The following is a 22,555-nucleotide window of genomic DNA, read 5'->3' on the forward strand; positions in this document are numbered from 1 at the left end:
AAAAAGGTAACTGAATTCCATTATTGTTATGGGGGGAAAAAAAGATGTAATCAGATTACATTTATGTTAAGTAAAATTTGGAGTATTTAGCAGGATTACAATTTTAAAATACATTTCAAAATAAAGAACTATATACTATCATGAGTGCCAGCTGAGCTTACAGTCAAGTCATTATTATGGCCTCCAGAAAAAAAGTTCAGTCAGAAATTTCTGTTATTTTGTATTTAAATCAGAAAAGAAGAACGGAAACACAATACAGTGACAGCTCTGCCTTCAGGTGTGAAAATACTGTCATCATCCAAGAATTCAACATCTACTTCAAAGAGATATTTATTACTGTTACAGGTAGAACAAATCACTACTAGCTAGATAGAAAGCCAGTCAACTAGTTAATCTGTCAATACTGCTACTTCTGCGATGACTGGGATGATGTGTGGGTGAAAACACAGGCAGCAGAATAAATTCAAGTTTGTGTGTGAAGTGTGAATATCATACTCAGTACAAGTACAACTAAATGTGCATAATTACCACTATTAATCTAAGTGTGCATTTGTGCACAACAAAGGAAGGAATATCTGGATAAGTAATTACAGTAATAAACACTTTTAACGTATTTGGTACCGAGGTAACGGAAAGTAATCAGGGTCCGTTACTTTAATATTGTAATGCTGGATTAGGTTACTGGCTACATTTTTAACAGGTAATTCCTGACTGTATTTGAAATCATTTTTAAACTAACCCTCCCAAGCCTGGTCTGCATGAATTCATGTGCATGGCTCTTCTCGTCTAAGGGCCTTCCATCTTTCTGCATCTCTTTCTGCCTACGAGCAGCCGTGCACACTGGTCTCCATTGTTCACGATTCTCAGTTTGGTCTCATCCTTCACTCGTCAAGCTCAAATATCAGGTGCGCAGAACTCAGAGCTCAAATTTCAGAAAGTATTTCATAACTTCTCACAACTTCTGACACATACTTTGGTCCCTCTGCTAATGGCATTTGGGATTGCTATACAGGAACTGTCTGAACTACATCGCACAATCATAAAACCAAAACAGCTCAGTGATCACACAATAGAGGCACACATTTGCAGACTGTGAATGCTGCACCATCACACCACCTCACAGAGTATTACAATGGAGTAATACAAACTAATTATCTCTGTTTGCACCTGTTGTCCTTATCGGCCAGTTTTATGTTTTCCTTTCAAATCACATGGCAGCGTCTGTGTAAGTCTCCTTGACATAACAGTGTTCTTGGGCAGTGCACACCTTCAGCTTTAATGCGTAAATATTATGACAGTGTGGGAACTCTTTGTCTTAAACTCTCCCTCCCTTTCAGTGCTTTTTACTCTCATCCTCTAATACACATGCTCTCAGAGGCCCTAAGTGTGAGCTGTTGTGTGCCAGCAGGACTCTTCATCCATTGACAGGAGTTTAAATGTGGAAACAGGACCTGCTCTTCTCTCCCTCCTGTCTGATCTCCGGCTCTCCCTAAAAACACAACAACCCAAATAAGGAGATCAGCCACGTTTGAAGAGCGAGCGGAGAGGCCAGACCTTGGATGTGTGGTTTGATAGGGTGGAGTGTGTGTCTGATAGTCAGGGAGTCAGGATGGAGTGGACGCAGCGGAGTGGTGAGTGAAGGAGCAATGGATGGAGATGGAGAGGGAGAGGATGGAGTGAAGGGATGAAAAGAGGGAGGGAGGGGTGAGAACATAGACGGAGGAGGGGGTGATCAGAGACTGGAGGCAGGTTCTGTTGCAGTTTAAATAACTACCCATATAGGGCTCAACTCTCCATCTCTGTTCACAGTCCTGTCTGTCTCCTTCTTCCTTTCTCTCCCTTTCTGTCTCTCTCTCTCTCTCTCTCTGTCTTTCTCTGTTTCTCTGCAGCCTTGTTGGACTCCAGCTCTCTGCAGTAGACTGAATCTCCTACATCTCAACACAACAGGAGACCAAGACTCCTGCTTTTGAATCTGCATTTTCACATCTCAAAGAGGGCAAATCCAAACCGAGAAGCCACCATGGAGGCCATCAAGAAGAAGATGCAGATGCTGAAACTGGACAAGGAGAACGCCATCGACCGGGCAGAGCAGGCAGAGACGGACAAGAAGGCAGCAGAGGACAAATGCAAGCAGGTGGGAAAGAAAGAGATGGACAGAGAGAGACAAAGACAGTGTCAAAGTACCAGTAAGAGTTAAAATGACAGTTATTGCGCATGTATATAAACAATCTGCATGTCTTTAACATTTACACATCACACATGTACATGCAGTAATTTCATACAGTATCTCTATTTTTAGTTTTTTCATTTTGGATGATAATTTTATTTTATTTCTTACTACATTTCCCCTTGCACTGCTACTTTTTGTGCTGCTGTGTCAAATTGAATTTCCCTGAAAGGTTCATCTTATCTTATCTTTATGTCCAAAAAGAAAAGAAAGAGATCAGAAATGTTGTTTCTGGAAAAGGCAAATAAATGTTAACAAGCAAACAAACAAGATAGAAACGGCAAAGGAACAATTTTATACATGGAGGCAGTGTTGATAATTTGGTTTATGAATTGCAATGGGGGATAAAAAACCTATTTTCAGAAAAAAATGGAGCTGTAAAACAAAAAATTCAGACCCAGCATCAGGCATTCTTAAGGTTTTCCTTTAAGGCTTTTCTCTTTATCCAGCTCTTAAGCTAATCACAACATTGAAACATACCAGACATACCTTTAAGGAATCAGTCTGTAAACACTTTTCACACTTATTTATACAACGTGCCTCGCAGATAATTTATCTTTTTACTTTACCGTAAGACAGCTAGAAAATATTTGAAGGGTTTTTGCCATCGCTTAGAGACTTGATGGTAAATTCAACAAATGTTTGTGACAGTATGTGAAGCATAAACACCCTGCGCTCCTTATAAGGCCAAGCAACACTCTAAAGACAAAGTCTAAAAAAATATAGTCCCCATTATGTGTTAAATAATCGTGTAATTACTTTGATTAAAGCTAAAATGTATCACCCAATAGAAAGAACAAATGCCAAAGTATACACACCCCCAATATCATCATACTTGATTGCTGAAAACTGGAGTTTTTATGGGAAAAACCAAATGTCACCAACTGAGTCAACAACTGAAGTAAAGGTTCTAAGAAAGCTCTAAGAGAAATCATCACACACACACACACACACACACACACACACACACACACACACACACACACACACACACACACACACACAACAATGGTGGTTTTGGCCCCTTCAGGTGATGAGACCACCCAGGATCAGGATTTGGTCTTTGGAGAGTGAAAAGTGGTTAAAGTGGGTGCGACCCTCCCTCTAGGACCAGTTTGAAGGACATTAATGGAGCGTCTGTCTGTCATGACGCCTATTTGACAGGTGTATCCAACACGGGAGACAACACACACACACACACTCACATAATCAGCATGCAAATAGATACATGTAAATACACAGATGGGAGACTGAAGACGCACACACACATTAGGCCCATGGTCCCATGCAGGCGTCTGTGTGTTCTCACTGATAACAGCTGTATTTTTAGACACCAGGAGAGAATGACCGTGTGGAATTCAGAGGGATTATCAGAAGTACTTCATGGGCTCAGAGGGGAACACTGATTAGGGGGAACGTTTAACCATATGTGTGTGTATGTGTGTGTGTGTGTGTGTGTGTGTGTGCGTGTGTGGCTGTGAATACCAGGCTTCATGTCATGAGAGACTGATTGTAGACCATTACCATTTAAATGTTCCCAAACATCATAAACACAGTTTTGCTCCCAAATTAGCCACAACTGCTTTATCACTAGAATTCAAACACCTTGACTTTAACAGCGTCCCGTCAGACTGAATCATTATTTAGGGTCACTACAAACACACCAAAAGTACTAGATCTCTTATATCACTATGCTCAAATCAACATGCTGAAAGGTTTGAGGGTAAAACTAATCCAGTGTTGAGAATATTCATTTAACTTTGATAGAGACAACTCGTCTTCAACACAAATGCCAACAAAATATAACTTATTTATATAAAATAGAATAGAATGGAATTGTTTACAACAGAACAGAATAGAACAGAACAGACCAGAGAAAAACAGAATAGAATAAAATAGAATAGAAAAACCAAAACAGAACAGAATAGAATGGAATGGAAACAGAATAGAACAGAGTATGATAGAATAAAACAATATAGAAGAGAACAAACTAGGATAGAATAGAATAGAACTGAAGTGAACTGAATAGAATAGAATGGAACAGTATAGAACAGAATAAAAGAGTATGGAACAGGACAAACCAGAATGGAATGCAGTAGAATGGAACTACATAGAACAAAACAGAATAAAATAGAATAGAGTAGAGTCGTCTCTCTCAGGTCAACAGAGAAGCAGTAACAAGGGCTGCACCACATGGGACATTTTCATATCGACGTGGGGGGAAAAGTGAAGAAGCGTTTGTGTAAAAACAGAACAATATAACAGAGTTTGTTTGTAAAGACACTGAGCAGAGACTGTGTGGTAAAGTGGACTAATAGTATCCTCTGTTGTAGCTGGAGGAGGAGCTGGTGGATCTCCAGAAGAAGATGAAGCAGACGGAGGATGAACTGGACAAATTCTCAGAGGGCCTGAAAGATGCTCAGGAGAAACTGGAACTGTCTGAGAAGAAAGCTGCAGATGTGAGTGCAGCGTCACACATCCACACTTTACACACAGGAGGTCTGGGTCAACTGAGTTTCACTTCATGTGTCTGAAAATATGAAATGAAACTTTCATTCCCACACAGTAATAATGATGCAGCACTGTGAATCCTCAGGAAGAGTTTGAATATTGACAAGAGGCTCCTGCTCCTGTCGTTAATTACTTGGTTTTTCCGCCTTTGACACACACTCACGTTACCATGGCACTACTGAAAACTAGAGCCCATTATTCCACAGCTGGACTGTGTCTAAGCCAGCGCCAGCTGTGGGTTTACTTTGATCCACAGTGAATGGTTTGGAGCACTTCAGAGACTCTGTTACATTCCTGTGCAGCCACTCCTGAAAGATGAACACACGGATAAACTGTAACCCCTTCACCCAAACACACACACACACACACACACACACACACACACACACACACACACACACACACACACACACACACACACACACACACACACACACATTCATTCAGGTCCTTCAAATGAGCATCACTGCAAAGGTTAACAGACAAAACGCACTATTGTTCATTCTTGGTAACAACACTGATAATGGAATGACAAAGAACCGTCTTCATGCCTTTGGTCCAAATTCCAGTTGGGGTTTTAAGTTCGCTCCAAGGGATCATAAAACTTATGTACTGATTTAAATGTGCTGTGTGAAGGTTCAAACAATATGTATGCACAAAGGCTAAGAATTGATTTGATTTGGTAAAATCTGTCACCACGACACACTTTCCATCTTAAATAATGTACTTTATTTGTACTATTTTGAGATACTTGTGCTTTACCTGAGTGTTTTCAAACTTGTTTCAAATGGAAATGCTGTAGTTCTTACTACAGTATTTGAAAGTCATAGTTAGTGCTATTACCATTACCTTGTAAATTACACTTTCTTCTACAGTAATACAAGCACACGTATTCAGCTTGTAAAATATGATACAGTCCCAACAGTATACTTAATGCAATTAGTCAAAACCTTAAGTATAATTAATTTATAACATTTTTTTCTTTACTCAAACTTACAGTAAAAGTGCACTCCACTCCAATTTAGCATTGCAAAATTTTTAAAGTCCATTTAGCAGAACCATCTTTTTTTGATTTAATGTATTTGATGCATTCTTCTTGCTTATCAAAACCTGACGTTTACATTACCTGCCTGACAACGTGCATGTGTCACAGAACCTTTTGCTTTTCATTTTAGCGCAGCTACAGTGTGGCTCATGCACAGCTGCAGTGATAGTGATACAGCGTCACGCCTATTTTTTGTTTTGTTTTGGGGTATGATGCACACATTTCTCAGCAAAAATAGACAGTGAAAATGATCTGTTGATAGATGTTGTCATCATACCAGCAACACGACACAGTTTCAGTGTGTTTATCTGTAGAATATGTCACAAACATGAAAAAAATTGTGTGAAGGGCAGTATTTTTCTGGTGCACTCTCTTTTTCTTTCTCTTGTTTCTGTTTCCCTCTCCCTCCCTCTCTCTCTGTCTGAACTAAGGAAAAAAAATCACACTGCCTACTGGTTACAACTCTTTTGCAAATGTATGTAAGTGTAGTGTAGAAAAATAGGGCTGGCAGTAGCAGTGCAGCAGCAGCAGTGCTGTCTGTGTGACCACACAGGTAGCACAGGTACATGCAGTCAGAGATGAAGCGTGGGATACAGAGGTCCAGTAAGATTACTTCTTTTTAAATCCACACCCATAGATTTAATTTAGTTTATTTTTTTGGTTTCAAGTGACATCATCTGACATCATTTGAGGGACTTTATCATACTTCATGCAGCTCCCTTAGGAGATGCTTTATATAATGTATTTCACATATGCAGAATTGCTCCCCAAGACCAGTAATTAGACTTTAAATAAAGTTTTTTAATGCAGAACTTAATAGACTAACAATGCAGTGCTACTTTTACTTCAGTAAATGACCCGAATACTTTTTCCACCACTGAGAAATCCTTTCAAGTTTATGGGAATATTTTTGTACACACAAATAATTGATTTCAGCAAATGTAGCGGAACATTTGAACAGTCAGTTGTTCTGTGGCTAATCAGCTACAATCTGGGAAAAAAGATCATACTCAAGATTGTTGGCAACACCACAAACCACAGCACTGTATTTCTGTCACTAGTGGTTCCTTCACTATTTCAGTGCATGTGTGCACAGTGTGTGTGTGTGTGTTTACTCGTGCGTGTGTGTGTGTGTAGGGGACAGAGAAAAAGAGACAGGAACTCAAATCTAAATAAAGTCCTTATTAGGTGTTCAGTTATGTCCAAGATAAAGCTGAAATACTGATCATACCAGTTTAATAACAACAGCTAAGAAGCCACAAAGCCATTCCAATAAGATTACTGAGCAGACCGTGCAGGAGAGAGAAACATCATGAAAGCAGAAACTCTCCCAGCTTGCACCAAGATGTGGAATTGTTTGAGCCTTGTGGAGGATATCCCAAGGAAATGCAGCGCTGTACTACACACAAAGAGAAGGGAAGTGTCTGACATACAGACACAGAGACTGAGGCTGAGACATGCTGGATTATCCTCACGCAGTGATTAAATAAACTCTGAGAACTGTTCTGAGAAGCCTCACATGTAAAGTGGGTCAAGTGGGCCCCTCGAAAAAGCAATGGTTGACGTTGTGGTTTGAGCCTGACAGATGTGCAGCTTCCACTCCTTGCTGTGCTGCAGAATGTGGAAAGAAACTTCAAGAAATAAATTCAAGCATTAAAAAAATAGAAGGTTAATCATTTTTTACTTTAAAAAAGGCAGTTATCTAGGCTGCCTTAAAATTTTAAGTGGACTGAGTCTGAAAAGACAAGTTGATGTAATTTTGTAATTATTCAAAACAAACTTTTGTAGATAAATGAATTTGATATTAATTCAGTTGTACTTGAGAAAACATGTTCAGTAAGTTCAAGACATTATGTTGAACCAACAACTCTTCAGTCACACTGATAAACACTTTGACAAACATATTAAATTTTTGTTTTAATTTTGCATTTTAGTCAGTTTTTCATTTTACTCAAAGAACTTAAAGCAGCTCATTGTTGGAGCTGTTGTTGTTTACTGTAAAAACAAAAAAGTTGAGAAAAGTCAAAATTTCAAACAACTTACTTCAATAGATGTTTGAGTTTTGAGCCCAGTTCAAGTTTTGAAAAAGTCTTACCAACTAATGTTTTGTTGAGATAATAATCTTTTCTCCCTTAGATAAACTTGAATCCTCCTTTAGATACCCCCCCCCCCATCTAGAGGAGAAAAGCAACAAAACATTATAGGTCAGCAAAACTATTTTCAAAACTTGAGAGTCTGAGGTTGATTCAAAACTCAAAATTCTAATGACGGCAGCTGCCTTGAAATTATTAGTTTTCTCATCTTTTTTACAGCACTGCCACAAAGACAATATGTGAAACTGCTTCCCATGAATTCATTAAATTTTACGTGTAAAGGGGTAGGGACTGGATTCAATATTGACCGTCATCATTTTTGGCAGTGTTTTCATTATTGTGAAAAGAGACACGAAGCAAGTTTTAGTCAAATGTTCTCTTCAAGCTATAAAAAACAAAGCTACCAGGAGAGTTTAACTCTCACACAATGTATGCTGGGAAATCTGATAATATGTTGATCACTTGTGTTTACAAACTTAATATAAAGTTACTACAGGAGTTAGTACACTGGTTATGAACAGTTTCAATTTAACACCGATGCCTCTATATGACCTGCATGCGACTATCCACAAGATCTGCAGTTTCTATGTAGTTATTTTTAATGTCTGCCACTGAGTCGGATTCTCTGTGAAATCGGATGAAATGAACCAATGCTTGGTACATTTTCCCAGGTGAAGTTACAGCGAGTCATATGTTAGCCAAGTAAAAGGAAAATGAAGGAGATTTTCTTTATAGTTTTACATTACATTGAGTTAATGAGAAAAGATTAGTTGGTTCCACTAGATTTCCTGTATTATTTTTCAGTGCTGTAACATATGTACCGTTTAATCCTACACACTGACACCAACATTTCCAGCCAGTGTAGCTCCATAAATTCCCCTCCACATGTCACTTATTAGAGGCAGCAGTCAAGTCATTACACATGTGAATTCACACAGAGAGCACGACCAGATTGGGAACCTGGAGGGGGGCTGGGAAAGCACAACAGTGAGCCAAAGACCCCAACAGGCAAGTAGTTGTGATTCATAAAAAAAAAAAAAAAATAGTCCATGCACCAGCGACTAGTCGTGCTGATATTTAGGTCATCACAGCTCGCTGTCAGCTCAAGCAACCAGACAGAGAATATGATGCAGAGAGCTGAAGATGGGTGTCAGAGGGTACGTCTAGCATGGACCCTCTTTAATGCAGGTATTGATAACAGTGACTGTTCATAGCAACAACAGTTACTGTTTTAGGGGAAAGCTGGCCTGTGGGGGCGGTCGGCCGGGCAGAGAAAGCAGAGAGCAGGCAGGGGGGCTCTGGTATGTGAGGAATGTAGCTAAGGCAAACAGAAAGCCCCACACTCCTGTGTCTAATGAAATCAATGCTTCCAGCTTTTCCGGTGCAAGGGGCAAATCAGACAGAGAGGCTCAATCAACAGATGAGGCCGATTGTAAGAGAGACTGATACTTCTTCTTCAGCTGAGTTGAAACTAAACTCGAACTGGGCTGAGAGAGATCTGCTGGTCCACTCGCTCGGCCGGCGTGTTTGCTCGCAGGCTGAGCGTGTGAATATGAGGCTGAGAGAGTAAACACAGGCAGGGCTGGCAGGGAAATATGAAAGATGGCAGGGAATCATAAATCTGATTTACACCCACACAGTGAACATCATCTATAGAAAGGCAGGTGGTGGATGTTCAAAAATAGAAAATCATACGATGCATATTTAAAGGTCTTCTTAAAAGTTCACTAAACTGATTTCGTCTGAGGTAAGAGGTCCATAAATAGCAGTATAATAAAAGAATGTCAGTTGTGTCCTGGAAGTAACACATTATGATGACTTCACAATATTTGATCAATATAATTATGATTTGTTCAGTTCAGTTTGTGCAACTGGTAAACTCTTCAGCCCTCCCCTCTTTATAGAAGGTACACAGACACACACTGTGTGTGATATCCAGATCGCAATGTTCTCAACAATACCTAAACACTGACCAGCTGAACTTTTTTTGAACTGTGAAATGATGCAGAAGACATCCATAATAATGCAGTACAGCCATCAACTTTGGTTTTAATATTTCACTGAATGTAAACATCATATGCCTCATCATTTTAAATAACATAAGCAATATATCAGCCAATATCTGCATTTCATATAAACACATTATGCAAAGCTTTTTAAAGGATATCTTACATTTATTTTGCAATAATGACCAGCTCACTGTATATCCTATTATTATTATTATTAATATATATCATCTTATCACTGATTCTGATTATCCTGTGACATTTTAGATTCAGACAACTTTATTGATCCCAAGCAGGACAATTCATTTGCAACTTACCCATTCTATACACAGATCTCCAAAAGTCACTGGCAAGACTCACAGACAAATTAGTTACAAGTCAGAGGCAACACATAAACACACATGGGGCAGAACAAGGAAACAATGAGCAGCTGTATAAAAAATAAAGTGTATAAAAAATGTATAAAATAGTGTGTAAAAATGTAACAGGCATTTAAAATGACTACTGTCGGCATTCAGCAGCCTGCTAGCAGAAGGAATAAACGATTTGTTCTCCTGAGGAGCACATTATAACACTGGCCTGACAGCATGACAGTGAATACACGGACAGAAAATGGCGAGATTGACTTATGATTCCTTTTGTTTTCTGGGCCACCAGATTCTCCCAGAGGAAGCACAACTCTCTTCAGTCGGCTTTTTGAGTGTGTGATCTCCAGTATTTCCCCACAAACAGGAAATCTTAAAAAAAATATGTGTAGCAGCATACAGTGACTTCCGCCCTGCAACTTTTTCTCTCCTGATGCTGATTCTGATTCGGAAATCGATTTGCTGATACTGACTAAAGATCCAGTACCAGTGTTATCTGCACTTTACTGCACAGAACTCTTGGTCCTGTCATGCGAGAAATGCTATCTGCTTTGCAAAGTCTGTATTGGGGCCGTTATCAATCTAGTATATTAGATAAGTGACATGTTGGAAGTTGTTTCAACATTCAAATTAACTTTATATATGATGCTGTCATGCAGGACTGAAATTTAAGGAACAGTTCAAACCAGTCCAAATTCAATTTTTTTTTTTTTTTTCTCTTACATGTAGTGCTGTTTATCCACCTAGATAGTTTTGAACCAGATGGCACTTGGCGCGTGCTGCTCATCTACTCATGGCCGAGGTTACAGCTCAGCCGAGGAGGACGCCTTTAATGTTCAGATCCTGTGTTCGACCATGAGTAGATGTGTGCTTCATTCTGCACGGTGATGCTGTCGGTGGGTGCAGTTTGGTAGAAAGAAAACAGTTTCTACATGAAACTGCTCACAACAAAGTCTACGGATTGCCTTGAGTGACAAGGTCCTAATTTGAGTGCCATCTAGTTCAGTTTTATTTGAGACGAGGCAAACTTGTGTCTGTAAAAGGAAAATTCAGTGTCAAATCCAGCTTGAAGTGGTTGAAGTGTGTGTGTGAGACGTCTAAACTCTGGGTACTGCTCCTTTACAATAACTGAAAGTAATTCATCCTGACTTTTCTTTTTTCTTCTGAAAGTCTCGTAGCAGTGATCACATCAGTCACAGGGATCAGCTTTTACACACACACACACGCACACACACACACTTGGACACAGGCCCCGCCCTCTCTGACCTCATCGTCCCAATCATCTCTCTCCTCCTCCTCCTCCTCACAGTCTGGCGCTCTCTGCTCTCCTCACCGCGCAGCAGCTTTTTTAATCCTCCTCCTCAAACCCAAAGTGTCCGGACCAAAAACTGCCACATTCCTGAGGACAAACTTTCTACTCTGCTCATGAACGTATCATTCCTGCAGACCAGAAGAGACACTTGGACAGCACCTGGACACTCTTACTTCCTGGTTATATAACTTTTGTTGCACTTGAACGACTCCTTTACATTCCTGAGACTTTGGCCCGGGACGGACATTTGATTATTTTATTTTTTAAATCAACTAAAGTCTTTTTTTTTTCTTATAGTAACATTACTCTAAATAGACCAAACAAGCAGGAGGCTTAGCCTACTTTTTTGCACAATCAAGAAATAGTCTTAACTGTGTGTATTTTTTTCTACGTGTAGTTTTAAATTAAGTAAAAAAAAAAAAAAAAAACAGTCAACAATGGCCGGTGCGAACTCTCTGGATGCTGTGAAGAGGAAGATTCAGTGTTTGCAGCAGCAGGCCGACGACGCAGAGGACCGGGCTCAGGTCCTACAGAGAGAGCTGGACAGTGAACGGGAGCTCCGAGAGAAAGTGAGACAATCAAATCTGATCTCTCTTTTTTTTTTTTTTAGCTCTTTTCTCCCTTTTAAAACTCCGTCTTTGCTTCCGTTACACCGTCAGACTGATAAAATCGATGCTAACTTCTTCATATTCACTCCTCAGCCTGTAAAAAGTGTCAGTAGTTCATGTCATTGATTCATTCGCGGGCGTGATGGTGCCACAATGCAAGGCGTTGGTCCTCAATGAAAAAAGTTTGGATTCCTGCAGGTCTGTGCGCATGCGCGGTGCGGTCTGACTTACAGGCCGCTGTAAAAACTACTGCGAATAATGTAGACCACGTAGACAGTAAAGCTATTGTGCAGGGTTTAATTTATCTATCAGACTGACCACATTACTTATCAGTAATACTAATCATGTTAATACTCAAGTATTTTTTATTATAATTATAACTAGTTAGGTCATTAATTAGGTGGCAGCAGCTGTCAACATTTAGATGAAGGGGATGAAATTGTTGTGAAATTCAATTTTTTACACTGCAATGATTTATTAGTTGGCGAGCTGCACTGATTAATTGATTATTAATTGACTTTGGAAATTAAATCACCAACTATTTTGGTAATTGATTGATCAGTTTGAGTCATTTTTTAAGAATGACTTTTCAGAATTCTCTGATACCAGCTTCTCAGATGTGAATATTTTCTGGTTTCTTTACTCTTTTATGACAGTAAACTGAATATATTTTGGTCATGGGAAAAACAAGACATTTGAGGACATCATCTTAGGCTGTGGGGGAGCACTGATAGACATTTTCTACAATTTTCTGACATTTTATAGACCAATCAACTTATTGATTAATCAAGAAGCTGTTTGTTGCAGCCCTTATAACTATACACATATTCCTATTAACATATATCATTCATATTCACATGTACAGACACACATTTTCAAACACAAACACACAATGATATCTACATATAAAGACATATGCCTTGTACACACAATTACACAGTTGTCCATATACACATACATTCCCATGTTTATTTGTTCGACATACAGACAAAAATAAATAAAAGATGTGCTCTTTGTATCAATTGGATTGACCTGTATTGACTTCAGAAATTAATTTTAACTCCAGCATTCACCGTGACTCAAACTGTCCAACCCACATTCAAAAATTAATTTCTGTTCCTTATTTCTATTAACGTCCTTTCAGAAACCCACTGATGCCTCAGATACATTTTGAAGCGTCAAATGTTTTTGCTTTCAATTATAATTACTTGTTAATAAGGTGTTAGCACCTTGTAATGCTGTCAACATTTAGATAAAATACTTTTCACTCACTTAATGTCTTTCTCAGTGACACTTCAGCGGGGTGGGTGCGTGCCAGCAGCAGCAGCAGCTGTCTGGTTGAATGCCTAACCACATACCACCCTGCCTCCACTGATGATAGGAAAATAAAGGGCATTGACTTAAAAGTATGCCTACTCTGTTATTAAGGGATTGAAAGAAATAGTCGGAAAAAAAGTGCAATTTTCAACCAGATCTAGAGCTGTGACTCACTTAATCGATCAGTCAAACAACAGAGAACTAATCAGCAACAATTTTGATAATTACTTAATCTTTAAAATGTCCCAGCTTCCCATATGTAAATATGTTTGGTTTTCCATGATAATAGACTGAATATTTTTTTGGACTGTTGGTCTGAAGATGTCAGTTTGGCCTCTTTACTCCTCCTAACTTTGGGATCAACATTTGTTGCTATTTTCTGACTCTATAGATCAAACTGTTCACCAGTAGATTCATCATAATAATGATAATTGTTAGTTATGCCCTTATTGTTAGCACTTTCATGTAGGGCAGCAACTAATGATTATTTTCATTGGTGATTAATCTATTCATTGCTGTAATCATAGAAATTTTACTTATTCTTCTTAAAAAAAAGACTCAAACTGATTAAGTGACTATCAGGTTGCCAATTAATGTAGTTGTGGACAGCTACTTGATTATTCATTCATTCATATTGCAGCTCTACTTTGATATATTTACATTCAGTGTACAGTATCAGCAGCAGTTGCACAACTCTTGCTGTAATAAGCACATGTCATCGTTGAAGTTACACAAATGTGTGGTTTGCCAAAAGTGCTGAAAGTGACTCATCTGATTTCTTTCGTCCATCTCTGTCAGTGTCACCTGCCTGTCTCTTGACTCTGCCCACATCCGACTTTTGTAGCTTCGCTCAGAAAAGAGATTGAAGGACAGAAATGCTTAGCAGCAGCAGAGTTAGGTAACAGTCTTGACTTGTTTCACATGCTGCTTTATGGCGTATGGTGCCATATCCTTTGCATAGGAGCTGGTTAATGACAGGACAAGTAGAAAGATTGAAGGCGAGTGGGAGGGGAAGGTGTGGCTGTAAAGATATGGGAGCTGAGATGATGAAAGGAGCTGGCCTGCTGTACGACTTACCCCTTTGTTACAGACTGCCTATTAGGTAACAGGGCACCTATTTCATTTGACAATTGGGCGTTTGCTCAGCTTGTGGGTAATTGGCCTGATAGGACATCAGTAACATTAGTAATCATGGTTTTAAAAGAATTTATCAGTTTCTTAGTCTGTTTGACGCCACATGACTTTCTACTTGACTTCAACATCAAGTATTGCAGTACAGTGTCTTTATGTCCAAGCTGCAGGCGTATGCTAGATCCAAAGCATTCAAGTAGGTGTAGTAAATGGATGGATGAAATGTGCATTGTGGCGGTGCTTATTAGTTTTTAACTTTTTAGGACACACCCAGAATTTCTGATGTGTAATGAGGCAACTGCATGTTTCCTGTCACATGTGAGGGAACAGGCATGTGCACACTGACGGCTTCAGAGCTGGAAGTTGTGACAGGGTTGTAGTAAAACATTAACGTTAATTTAACATGCACTCTCAGAACTTGGCTGACAAACTGAAAATTGTATTTTAGAGATATTGAATCATAACTAGGGCAGAAAATAAACATTATTTTCATTATCAGTTAATCTGTCATCATCATCATCATCATTTTTATCCATTAATCGATTAGTTTTTCAGTCCATAAAATGTCAAAACATGGTGAAAGATGTTGATCACAGTTTCCCAAAGACCAAGGACCCAGAGGTACACAGTTTACAGTCCTAGAGAACCAAAGAAACCAGAAAATATTCACATTTGAGACTTCAAAGAAGTCAAAGAATTTAGAATTTATTTAATTTTTTCTACAAATATCCCCAAGACTAATGATTCTTAAGCTAAATTGTAGTTGTAGTTTGTAGTCATGGTAGTAACTTCTCAAACGAAAAGAAACTTTGACTCCCTCCATCCCCATTCGGCCTCATTATTCCATCATCCCAGCAAATAATAATCATAATTAAGGAAGAACAATAATAGCAACTTTAGCAATAATAGTCATACATTTAATTATTAAATTGCAGCTCTAATCACAAACTGTAATACTTAAGCTTAATCCCAGTATTTATAATACATGAGTGGTGTATAAACATACAAGTTGTATATAACACATTATAAAGTAGTTATATGCAGATATATAAGGACATTTTTAAGTTTTGCACAGAATTTTGAACAATGAATAATAACGTTATGCATATTTTATGCAGTTACAACTGTGTTGTTATATTATCAATCATTATATTGTCTCAAATAGATCAATAAACACTTAAAATTCCATTTATCTGCTTATAACTACATTATATTGTGTGTAAACGTCTTATTAAATGTGTTTGTGCTGCCTATGAATGCTAAAATAAGGGTTGATATTGTCTTTTATCTGCAGAGTCGGTGTTAGACCTGCAACAATAAGTTGATTATCAGTCAAAATAAAATGTGTTGCCAACTATTTTGATAAAGAGTTAATTGTTTCAGTAATTTTTCAAGAAAAAATGTCAAACATTTGCTGGTTCCAGCTTCTTAAATATAAGGATTTGCTGGTTGACATTTGTGACAGTAAATGAAGTCTTTGTGTTTTGGACTGTTGGTCAAAAAAGCAGCAATTTGAAGACGTCGCTACAGATTCTTTTAATATTTTTTGATATTTTAAAGACTAAACGATTAATCATGGAAATAATCAGCAGATTAATTAATAATGAAGAGTTGCAGCCCTTGTGGATATGTTACATTTAGGATTAAGTCTTTCTGTTTCATCTCTGTCAGAGATGAAACAGACAGAGTGGTGTGTTTGTGTGCCAGAGTGGTTGGTGCGGTCCCATATGTGAATAATTAGGACAACCTGGAGTTATTCCTTGGCACAAAACCTCTTTCATGGGAGCATGCGGAGATCAAAACAGGAATCTTGGTGTGCGTGTTGGGGTAATGAATCATTGTTTGAAAATGTGGAGGCATCAGAAGAAACAACACTTGGCCACATCTCTCAAAAAAAATGAAAGTAATTACTTTGTGTTATTTCTAGTGTGGTTTTGATGCCTCGGGAGACGTTACTTAAGCGCTCAATAATGCTTTAAGGCCATGTCAGATTACAAACTTAATTGACCTGTTTATATGTGTATATGTAGCCATTACTGCCAATGAGCTGTTCATTTTGCATAGTGATTCACAGCGGTCATACTTACTTGTTGGTTGAAGGCCAAAGATGATCATTTGTTCTTCATACATGACCCTGACAGCTGAGTGAGCAACAAAGATGAACCAGACTGGCTGCTTTTCATAACATGCGTGCAAATTTGTGATGTCTTTTTTCCCTTTGTGATGGATATATTTCATTATTTTTGATATTTGTGAGACTAAATAATGACTTGTTAATTACAGAACAATCAAATGATCAGAAATATTAGTGCAAGATGTAAAAACATTGAATGAAAAGCTTAAAAGTGTCTATTCCTCTTTTTGTAGTTCAAGTTTTTGTGGCCCAGCCATGTTGTCATCAGACAACACATGGTTGCCATGGTGATAATTGGTGTTTTCCCACAAAGCGTGCAGAAATACAGTTTGTGACACACTGATCAATATCTAAAACTAGATAAAAAGGGAAGTTGGACTCCACGGTGGTATCAGTTTTTGGAAGGAGGTCACCCACCCCCCACACTCCCAGGCTGCCCCTCCCAGGATGTCGTCTGCCGACTCTGGTCCAGCACTTCCTGTGCTTATACTCCCAACACTTCCTGTCCCTGAGCTCCAGCCCTGATCAACAGGAAGATTAGTGTGTGTGGTGAACGGAGTTTGAGTGTTTCTACGCCAGTTAATGGATGTTACAGTCAGTGGTGTGCAACTTCAGCCAAAGTTTAACACTCAGAAACATCTTAAATGTCCACATCAGCTCCTGTCAGTTCACTTTAAGTTAGTTCTCATGTGGCGCTGGGGGTTACCTAGGTAGGCTTCCAAAAGGGTTCTTCCTGAAGGGCTGAGGTTCTACCAAGAAGAATTTGAGAATCCAAGGAACTATTTTTTTTTGAAGAAAGGGTTAGTCAATGGTTCTCTGTAAAACTAGGGGTCCAATTAAGAACAGTTCATCCACAGAACCCCCAGGGATTGTTGGAATCTATGAGAATCTATTGAGAACTATTTTGTCAGGGGTTCTTCGTACCATTATTAGGTCTGGGGGAATTTGTCAACTTCATCGACGTCATCGATAATGAAAATATGTTGATTTGCATATTGTGCGTTGACGCGTCACTATGAACTGCAGTGTCTGGTCAGAGCATGGACTCACCCGGAGAACAAGCTGCAGAGAGTAGCTACGATCATTAAAAGTGTGGGAGTATTTTAGACAGAGATGCATCAGTTTGCCTCTCTTTAAGCTCCACAAACTAGACGTGAGTTATCTCAGCTGGACAAGCTGTTCTGCACAAGAGCTGGAAGTGAAGCACTCTTCCTCCTGCAGCAGCAACAGCATCGCCCCGTCTACTTTCTGTCAGCACCCAAACATGATATATGAGGATTATCAACATGTGTCATGTGTTTTTGGCAGTAGGAGTCACTTAAGACAGATCTTCTTGAAGTGTCATCATGTTAAAAGCGATGTCTGCACCGCTGCTGCTAACTTTACACCATGCGTCATCTAACAGTGTTATTCTGCTGTTTTGTACTTTCTGTTGACTTAATCAGCCACGTATGAGAAAGAAATTGCTTAAACCAACATTTCAGAATGTCTGTAATTCATTTCAGTCGACGGAAAAATGACAAAAAATATTTTCCGTGCTCCCCACTGATGCAAAAACACACTGCCAATGATCATCTTACCTCCGTATGACTCCAGTGATGAAATAACTCCATGTCATAACAAGTTTAAGTTTTAAGTCAAAATACTGATTCTCCAGTTCAGTGAAGGGTTGACAGTGATTAGTGACTAAAATAATATGCATCATAGCTCCTTTTGAATTTAAGGTGTATTTTTCTTATCAGGCATCTGACATAGAGTCTATCAAATAAGGTGGAAATTAGACTAACTTAAAAATATGCAACTATTATCATTATTCTAATGAGCTTTATGTGTCTATTTTTCAGGAATATTATTGAATCAAACATTTAAATACTAATGAGACAAGTTTTGATGTGTATTTTAAGTAAAAACTTTTATTTCTTAAGAGTATATCAATTTCAAATGATCTGTGTCTATATATAGAATTGTCTGTATCTACTGCAGCATAATGACATTTACTCAGGAGTCAGTCGACAAACTGGAGTTGTTTTCTACATACATGTCAGCTGTGCACATTTTACACCACTTATATCTCATACTGAAAGCTAATTTGCAGGAAGTCATTAAGAAATAATGCTTATCTTAAACACAACTTCCCTCGTCTCATCGGTTTATCAAAATGAACCTGAGGTATCATCTGTTTACTGCTCAGTGTGGTCAGTCATTGGTTTGAAGGTTTTCTCCTGGGCCTCCAGCAGTCTCCAGCAGACTCTGTGGAAAGAATTACTTCCTGGTTTCGCTGTTTTCTTTGGACTTTCTCCCTGGGAATAGCTCAACTTTCCAAATATAACTGCCACATGTTGATACTTTTGGGCTGCGTTGGCATTCTGGGGAAAACTCCCATGTTAGTGGCTTGTGGCTGAGCTGCTTATGTAGGCCAAGGTTGCGGGTTCCAGTCAGGCAAGAGGTAGAATATAGTTGCACAGTCTGTGCTAGCAAAGCTAATTCTGCTGTAATGTCATTAGGTAACATTTTGAGGGTGGAAATTATAGTGTTGTGTGCAGCATTTATAGCATAAATTAGTGTTTGGATCATTTCAAATCCACATTGAGCAAGTCTTTTTTATTTAAGTATGCATGTAAGGTTCAGTGAGCTGCTTGTTATGATCTTTTTGTCAAAGCAGCAGCTGAACATGCCGGTGCTAGTACTGCAGAGTGTAAATGGGATTAATTTAACCTGGAAAAAACACATTAACAGTTTTATTGCTGAAATAAACTGCTACTACTGTTTATAGTTAAATTGCCTTCTCTTTATCTGTTTAGACCACATAATTACAGACAAATGCTGATTTATGTAAATCCCAACAAAACCAAGAAAATAAAACAATGGTCTTAAACCTGTCAAGTCCTCTAAACAGCTGGTTTCCAAGTACATTTCTTGGATTCCTGATGGATCTTTCTGCAAATGGTTTATTTTTTGCGGTGGTGCCTGGATGAGAGGCTCAAACCTGAGTGAAAGTCTGAATACATACTATAGAAAAATAGGGATCAAATGACATTTTGCATGACAGAGAGGGATCATTGTGCCGCTTGTCTTTAATGGCCTTCTTTTACATATCATGACAGGCTGCCTTATACTGTATGCAGCTGTCTTTGCATGTCAGATCTTTATGGGAAAAGATTACATACTCACACACAGGAACACGTTCACACCGAGAGTAGTGAGCAGCAGTAGAGTCAGGAATAACTTCCCCTGAAACCCAACAGCATTGTGCAGCTCATTAGCCCACTGCCCTGGAATCAGCCAATAATTAGATTCCTCTTTCACTTGTCCTTGATCCTGTCTCTAATACACTCAGGTATTTCTTAAATCACTCCCAGTAGAACTGTGCTGTATCTTCAAGTCAGGCTGGAAACTGTTTACCACGTAGAGAGGCGAGTGGACAAAATATAGTCAAGCAGTGACAGAGAGGTGAACTGAAAAGCCCAATATCGTGCTGTGTTCCAACATATTGTGGTTTGTGTCATTTACTAAGGCTGCTGAGCAAAGCCGGGCAGCTAAAAGCAGCTTTGGATCTCTGTGACAGTAAACATGAATGTTGATGTTGTGGACAAAACAAGACAGTTGAAGACATGACCTTGGGCTTAGGGAAACACTGATCAACATTTTTCACTGTTTTCCTACATTTTAAAGACCAAACAGTGAGTTGATCAATCAAGAAAATGATCAACAGATTAATCAACAATGAAAATAATCCTCAGTTGCACCCTGTGAGGGAAAGTTTGACATTTTGGGAAATACACTTACTGCTTTTCTTGCTTTTTTGTGCTGAGCTGTAGCTGAGAAGACTGATACCACTGTTATGTCTGTACGTTAAATATAAAGCTACAGCCAGCAGCTGGTTAGCTTAACTAACCACCAACGTAGAACCGATTCTATACTGGTTCAAGCATTCTGAGCATATCTAAACTAATTGGCTTGGAACCTGAAAAGTTAGTTCCCAGCTGGAACCAAAAATAGCAAGTTTTTCTTTGGAACAAAAGTGGGCGTGTCATATTCTACAGGCTGTTGTGTATTGTCAATACCCCCTGTTGATGACATATTTGATTTCAATGATCCACTCAAAACTGGTGGAAAAGTGGGCTGATAGCACCAAGGTTCCAAGAAATAGTCCAGCACAAAACCCCTGTTAAAACCCACAAAGTGTAGTTTTTCAGTTCAGTTTTTACCGACTAAATAAACAAGATGTAACAGATCGATTAGAGTCTTGGTGCTAAGCTAAGCTAACTGGCTGCCAGCTGTAGCTTCAAATTTCCTGCATAGACATGAGAGTGGTATTGATCTTCTCATCTAACTCAAACGCAAAATATTCCTGTAGAAATCTTACTTCCACTAAGCCTGAATGTCCTTTAACAAAGCAACAACTGGTTTGGGGAAGCTGCTAAATCGCCACAGTTACTGAAATACAACTCACACCTTAGAAAGCACTGGTGTTATATATTAAGCTACCTTGATAACAGGGCAGCCACTTGTTGCCTTGTATCTTTTACATATATATGTGTGTGTGTGTGTGGAGCTGTGTGCATGTGTATTGGCTGCCGCAATCTTCCTGATACTCCACCACAAACATTCCCCATAGTTTGTTTTACCATATAAGGCGGTGTGCGTCCCTGGCAGCCAAAGAATGCAAAGTGGGTGCTAAAGGAAGAGGCATGGCCCAGATACCGAGAGAATACCAGCCCTGAAAGAAAGAACAATCAAAGGGAGGAAATGAAAGGATGTTGGGCAGCTGACTTCCTGTCACTTTTTTCAAGATCCTCATTTGTAAAGTGACGTTAGTATCTATTCTTGTAGTAAAGGTTTGTTGCTCTCAGTTCTTGTCACCTTTACCTCAAGATTTCAACCACCATTGTCTTTTTTGTGCAAAAGCTGAAAATACTTTTCAAAGAACTTGCGTTGTTGTTGTTTAAGCGTTAGTTAAATGATTTTCTTGAGCTACAGAAGAGAGGATATTTTGAACAGCACCTTCAGGATTTACAGGAAAAGCTCTTCTCTTCTCTGGTCATGGCTGAGTGAATTAGAGGCATGAGAGTATGTGCTGTACACGCATAAGCTGTTTTACTTGACACAAGGCTGTCTCTGTGTATGGGGGATTCCCCCCTCCCCTCCATGATTGTGAAAATCTGATGACAGACTAGACGCCAGGTTGAACACTTTCAATTGCATGCATAGATGTACAACCACACTATAGTGGCGTTAGGTCAGACACTGGTTTTGTGTTTGCGTGTTGCTTGACAACACACCTATAACTGGCTGGTTGCTAGCTGGTAATGATGTTTGTTTGAGCGAGGCACAGATTGACAGAATGAGAGTGACTGTTTGCATGTTTGCAGAGTGTATGTGTGTGTCTGTAAGTGCATTACAGCATCTGATGTGGCAGCGTAGTTGACCTAAGCTCATGAATAGCATGTTTGTTTGTGTGCAGACAGTATTCTTCACAGCACATTGCTCCACTCAGGACTGAGGAAGTAACAATATCTGTTATTTCAGGCTCCAGTTTAATTCTGTTCACTGTTTCTCACTGGCCAGATATAGTGTCGACAGATGCAGACCTGTGTGAAGGACATGGCTGATGAGATTTCAAGATGCTCCGACCGATTTATGACTTTTCATTCATTCCTTGTTGGGTTCGGTTTTCCTCTATCAACTGCTGGCTGCTTTAACTCATGTCCACGCTAGTGCGGCAGACATTTCCTGCTTCATATCAGCGGCCTCCCCTGGCAGCTCTGGGTGCAGTAGGGCAGGACCTGGGAGAGGACGAGAAAGA

At 39.1% G+C, this 22,555-nt stretch overlaps 1 protein-coding gene across 3 annotated transcripts in view; it reads left to right on the forward strand.

Moving 5' to 3' along the window:
* Positions 1-1,792: 1,792 nt before the first annotated feature.
* Positions 1,793-22,555, forward strand: part of tpm4a (tropomyosin 4a) — a 30,798-nt gene continuing 10,035 nt past the window's right edge. The window contains exons 1-2 of one of the 3 annotated variants that reach the window (XM_084723110.1): positions 1,793-2,134; positions 4,561-4,686. In XM_084723110.1, coding sequence (XP_084579236.1) covers positions 2,021-2,134; positions 4,561-4,686 — 240 coding nt within the window. In that variant the 5' untranslated portion in view covers positions 1,793-2,020. Of the gene's footprint in view, positions 2,135-4,560; positions 4,687-11,551; positions 12,129-22,555 lie in introns of those variants that run through there. The other 2 variants (XM_084723109.1, XM_084723111.1) reach the window with 2 other exon arrangements.

The sequence above is a fragment of the Lutjanus erythropterus genome, chromosome 7, assembly GCF_056507025.1.
Source record: "Lutjanus erythropterus isolate fLutEry1 chromosome 7, fLutEry1.hap2, whole genome shotgun sequence".
In the NCBI taxonomy this organism is placed as follows: Eukaryota; Metazoa; Chordata; class Actinopteri; order Lutjaniformes; family Lutjanidae; genus Lutjanus; species Lutjanus erythropterus.